We start from the raw sequence: 6227 nt of genomic DNA on the forward strand, positions 1-6227 counted from the left end.
TTCATGTTTAAACACAAAATCATGTGAGAACGCAGTTTTTTTAATGATTTGTTGGTGTGCGGCTGCAGCGATTCTAGTGACGACAGTGGTGGTAGTGATGCGGCAGAGGTCAATGGGTGACTGCAGCAGTAGCAACAATTGGTGGCAGCAAGTGGGCGATGGTGACAATCTGTATGTAAATGAACTGGCTATGTTAGTTGCGTAAACTTTGCCTTCCGTAAATTTTTAGTTGTACAAACACGATCAGTTACAGGTAAATTTTTGATAGCCAAAAGTAGAATGGACAGATTAAGGAGACCAATACTAGAATGCTTTCCTCAATTTTACATTTATGTCCAATTTTGAAATAAGGTACAAATCAACAAACTTAGAATACATTAAAAAACACAAACCATCTACATTTCAAGATAAGTCCGAAATCAAATGCCTAAAATAATCTCTCCTACTTCAAAACCATGTTCAATGCCCAAAAAAATAATAAACAAGAAGCCACCATCACAGCTTAATCCCGAATCAAACCTTCCTCATCATCATCAGCGGGATGAAAACGAGGCCCGTTCGATCTAGGTGGCTTGTCAAACCTCTCAGGGCTACGGCTCCGGCTAACCCTACCCCACACCGATCCATACTTGCCAGGTGGACTTCTGCTCCTGCCGCGCTTCTCTCCAGCACCCCCAATGCTTTCATGGAAGCTCCTATGATTGTAACCACCCCTATTGCTGCAACAATAATAATCAAAATTCACAATAGGTGAAAAAAAAATTAAGAATCATAACAAAATAAATTGGGTTTCAGTACCTGTCATGGGCCCCACCCCTACCAGCATTCCAACTACCCCTTCCACCAAAGCTTGAGTCAGTTCGTCCTCCACGCCCGCCATAACTATTACCACGCCCTCCATCACGGCTTCCAAAACTACTACCAGTAGTCCGCCATTTAGACCTTCCGCCCATCCCACCACTACGTGCCGCCATGTCCCGAAGTTCTCTAGGAACACGTTGATTTGCACCTTCCAATACTTTGACTAGATCTGAAGCATGCTTTGCATCCTGCTCCAAGAAAAATGTATATGCCTCCCCAGTTGCACCTGCCCTACCGGTCCTACCAATTCGGTGCACATAGTCCTCTATTCCTGTAGGGAAGTCATAGTTTACCACCACCCTGTAAACAATTTATACAAAATGATAAGATCCACATTGAATAAGTAAAACATAATAAATAACATTATACCTGATGTCCTTGATATCTAATCCACGAGCAGCAACATCAGTTGCTACAAGCACTGGGCACCTGCCACTGCGAAACTGATTCAACACATAATCTCTTTCACTTTGAGATTTGTCTCCATGAATAGCAGCAGCAGGAAATTGACGGGTCAAACTGCGCGCCAGCTGATCACACGTCTTTTTGGTTGTACAGAAGACAATGACCTTTGATCTTGGTTCTTGAGATCTCAAGATTTGTTCCAACCGTCTGTTTTTCTCCATTGGACCCAAAATCTCAATATGTTGAGTAATAGCCTTGTTGGCAACAAGCTCATCAACACTGCCAATGTTTACCTGAATCGGATCAACCAACAAATCAGCAGCTATTTTGCGGACCTCCTTTGGCCACGTGGCAGTGTACATAAGTGTCTGACGACGTGCAGGCACCTCCTTAACAATCTTCCTAATCTGAGGTTCAAATCCCATATCTAACATCCGATCAGCCTCGTCCAACACCAGAAAAGTAACTTGACTCAAACTTAATCTTCTCATCTCCAAAATATCATTCAAACGACCAGGTGTTGCAACCACAATATCAGTCCCACGGTCTAAATCTCTTAGTTGAGGGCCCTTCGGTGCTCCTCCATACAAACACTTCAATATAGAAAAAATTAAGAACGTGTCAAGACAGTTTTTATAACCGTATAAAGAATTAAAGAAAAACATAAAGAACATACAGTGCTTAGTATCTTTGATGATCTGCCAAACTTGACTGCTTCAGCTTGTATCTGAGTAGCTAATTCTCTAGTGGGTGATAAAACCAAAACAGTAGGGCCCATTTGACGGTTCTTGTGGGCTCGTTTGAGGTGAATAAATGCAGGAATCAAGTACCCTAAAGTCTTCCCGGAACCGGTTTTTGCAATGGCTACAATGTCACGGCTTTGAAGAGCAACAGGCCATGACTGTGCTTGTATTGGAGTCGGGGCTGTAAACCCAGCCTCAAGTACCTAAAAAAGATAATCGGTAAGCAGCAGGTTTCATGCTCTTTATGGGCTTGATTGATCATCATGTGAGATTGATGCAAATAGCATCATTAATCATCCCCCACGAATCAATTCCCACCGGTTGGCAGAAGGGGAGGCCTCTTCTTCAGACGGACCAAGTGGCAGGCAAACTGAATCATCATCATTGGAAGTCAACAGGCAACCACCACACGACCATAGATGATTCGGAAAGCCCTTTCGAGAAATTTGGTCCACCATTTAAGAGTACTCCAGATAATATATGCAACCCCAGTATAAGACGGTGGGGTGGCACAGCGTACGACATTTAGCTCCTCCCTGGAGCTAATATCGCACCTGGGACAAAAAGTGAAGATGGAAAAGCAAACATGAGTCTGAAAGTTGATAAAACTTCCGTAATGACAAATCAGCATGCACAACATAGTTATATACCTACTTTACATAAGTTGCTCAACAGCATGTTAAATCACCAAGAGCGGGAATAAATGTAACAAAAAAATACCTCTCTAAGCAACTCAGATGGAAACCCAGTATCTTCAAATGATGTGAAGGGTGGAGGCACATTGTCTCCCTAAAAAGTTAGAAGCCAAGTGTCAGATTTAACATCTAAACCCATAAGAAATCACTTATATGCATGATAGAGGTTTGGTTTTCTTTTTTCTCCTTAAAATTTTTTATTGAAATATATGATAAGATCACAACTGATACTTACAGTTACAGTTATCTCATGCTGCCGACGATAAGCATCTGGGGATAAACCACTTCCACCTGAAGGCCCATAAGGTCGACCTGAAGTTCCTCTAGGTCCAGCAGCAACTGCCCCACTTGAAGCGCTGTGTGAATTATGGGACGCGCTTCTTGTATTCTGATCAAAACAAAACAAAGCAAAGGACCAGTTAATCTAGCATAACATAAAATAACTAAGCCAATAAACATAACCAAAAGACACAGATTACCATTTAGTCTGGAATTTGAATATAATTCTAAATATTTTCCACTAAAAAAACATTGATAACAAGTTCAGAAAGTGTGTCATCAACAATCCAGTACTGTCCCTAACTTGTGCAAAGCAAAACACTAGTTATTATTGATCTTAGTATATTCAAATTTAACTTATCCAACTAAACTGAAGTCGTTGTGTAATTATCTTTGGTTGAGGAATGATGACAGCTATCAGAAATGCCAACACGTAACAACTCAGAACATTATGAACTGCCATGTAACGTACACAACAAACTAAATCAGTTGAAATGCCAATCACTATTAAAATTACACACATGTTTCAGAGCAGTACTAAAAAAAACTTATCTTCATGTATATTTCATTCTGTTTGAACTGAAACGATCTATAACACACGCCTTTCCACCCATACTAACTACTAACAAACTAGCTACATTAACACAACAGAAAAAAAAAGAACTTCACAAACATATGGACTAAACAGAAGCTCTAAGAAGTCTACAAGTTTATAAAATCATGCACCACGCACCCCATAGAACTAGAAAAGAACAATAAAACACGCACTTAGCTCATTTACAAAAAAAAAGGTATAACATCAAAAGGAAGTAAAAACACGTACTTCATAACCTCTTGTTCCAGACGAATGCCTTGATCCACCATTGCTACTTCTACCATATCTATGATCATCATTATAGCCATTCTCTTGACGTGAAGACTTTTGCACCTGAACTGCAGAACTTATGGCCACTGAAGAAGACTTTTGTGGCTGAGAAGAATCCTTGGACCCTGTGGGCCGCTCATATTGAGTAACATTGGTTTCTGGGTTCCAATAGTAGAGATATCCAGTTGTACCATCAACTAACCCTTTCCACGGTTTCGGAAGGCTGGGGTCCTCTGGAGCAAACCGTGGAGTAGCAGCAGTAGTTGTTGCAGTTTCGGTTGCGGTAGCAGCCATACGAACAGCCAATCTCAATTCTCAAAAAGCCTACAGCCAATACATAGTTGAAACACGATATAGAATACAAAACACCAAAAAAAGTAATCAATAATCATTTACAATAAATGAGAAGCGTGCCGTCAACATGGGATATACCATTCCAGGTAATAAATGGTTAACTACATACGCTAAACGACAACGCGCCATCAAAACCAAATACCTTTTAAAACCTAAGATTCCATAAACTAGGTTAAAATTCAAAATAAGCATAAATACTCAATTCATTCACAAGTCACCATTCGAATCAAAATATAACCGATACCGAATCGATAGCTACTTAATAAAGGTAAAAAAGCATAGAAAGCTAATGTAATGCGGTAGAATAAACCTAGCACGTAACACAATCTGCTTCTAATTACAATAAAACTAGTCAAAGTCAAACATACTACGCGTACATCGGACAAAGCCCTAATTAGAAAGGCGTGCTTCGGTTAGGGTTTAATGAAATGCGTAAATCAGATCTGAAGGTGAATTCGGAGCCCTAATAATGCGAAATAGAAAGGGAATTAGAAGGTACCTGTGGGTGAATTGAACCGGAACGGAAGCTGTAGATCAAACGGAGCCCCGAGGCGGAAACACGCTTGGAATAAGCAAGCAAGCGTAGGGGAAGAAGAATCTGGTCAGGAAACGCTTATTATTATTTATTGCAGTCAGAGATAGGGTAGGCTCCACCCACCACCTCGAATACACTTCACCTTTTTATCTTTTTCTAATTATATTTACACTAGTTTGATGCTCCGTGTTACGGGAGTTTATTTAATTTTTTTGTTTTTAATCGCTTTGCTATTTTATGATGATTTATTTTAATTTTTTAACGTAGTTTGTTTTAATTTAATACATACATATTAGTTTGTTATTATATATTTTAGTGTTTGGGTATTTCAATTGAGATGTATATGATTTTTAACGAACAAACATAAACGAACATGAGCATGTAGAATTTTTTAAATGAACAAACATGAACACAAATACTTGTCTAATAAAAAAGGGGACATTGATGTAGTTGACTATGGTAGGTAGTATCGGAAGTTAACCGGTGAAGGAGATGATAGACCAGCAACGGAAAACATGTAAAGGAGATAAATTAAATTAGGGTTTGATCATGAAAGTGTTTACCAATAAATAAGATCTTATAACTTGGACGTTAATTTATCACAATAAGGACAATAAGCATTTTCAGTTATTTTAACTGCATTATTGAATTTTTTATTTAAAGGTTTGGAAAAGAAAATATAAGAAAAATTATCTTTTTTCTTTCTTGAGTTTTTTTTAAAGAAGGATAATGGAAAGAAAAGTTAGGGTTTTTTTTTTCCTCCAAAACTTTCCAGCCATATATGGTTTGATTGTGAAGGAAATTTATAGTCAATTAGAATATTACTAATTTGTCATATCTTAATTCTATTTTCTATGTTGCTATGAAGACATAATTGTAAAGTTACAAATTTTTTTCTATTTTTTCCTTCCGTAACTCGAGAATATCTTTTAAGTATATAAAGTCTTTTTCTTTCTTCTCCTATCCAATCTTATCATTTCTTTTCCTTGTATTTTAAACCCGAGAATGTAGTGTATAATATATATTATATAAAGCACTACACTATAATTTCAAATCTTGGGGGAGGGGGTCCCGTGCACCTCCTAGATTCCATGTAAATCTACCAATGTATAGCGTTGAAGACGAGGTGAGGCGTTTCCATCCAACCCTGTGATGGCATGTTAGTGTTTTATACATTACATGAAAATAAGTCCTAAGCTTTTATTTAGGTATTTGTTTTATGTGTTATGTTTCTTTTAGGTATATAACACTATGAGAAGCAAATTCGTGTATTCGTTTAAAGTTTAGTGCATTGTTTGAATATGTTTATATGTGCTTTAATTTCCATTTTCAAAATTTCATACATTTGATCAAACAAAAGGAAATGATTTATTGAAAGCAAAATAATGGAAGACGTCTTTTATATCCTTACCACCAAAAGATGGGTTTTGTATTAGTCATTTATAAAAAGTTCAGGATCTTTAACAATAGTTTGGGTCATTTAGACGAAG

General features: G+C 37.9%; 1 protein-coding gene across 1 annotated transcript; it reads right to left on the reverse strand.

Moving 5' to 3' along the window:
- Positions 1–304: 304 nt before the first annotated feature.
- On the reverse strand, positions 305–4818 carry LOC143622340 (ATP-dependent RNA helicase-like protein DB10). The gene is made up of 8 exons (XM_077093526.1): positions 4702–4818; positions 3807–4172; positions 2940–3092; positions 2730–2798; positions 1943–2212; positions 1231–1859; positions 799–1161; positions 305–719 (listed from the first exon to the last, which is right to left on the reverse strand). Exons 2-8 carry the CDS (start codon positions 4140–4142, stop codon positions 503–505), a joined length of 2037 nt encoding a protein of 678 aa, XP_076949641.1. The 5' UTR covers positions 4143–4172; positions 4702–4818; the 3' UTR covers positions 305–502.
- Between the last annotated feature and the right edge of the window lie 1409 nt (positions 4819–6227).

The sequence above is a fragment of the Bidens hawaiensis genome, unplaced genomic scaffold, assembly GCF_021521415.1.
Source record: "Bidens hawaiensis isolate Kalapana, Puna unplaced genomic scaffold, B.hawaiensis_p1.1 tig00003115_1, whole genome shotgun sequence".
In the NCBI taxonomy this organism is placed as follows: Eukaryota; Viridiplantae; Streptophyta; class Magnoliopsida; order Asterales; family Asteraceae; genus Bidens; species Bidens hawaiensis.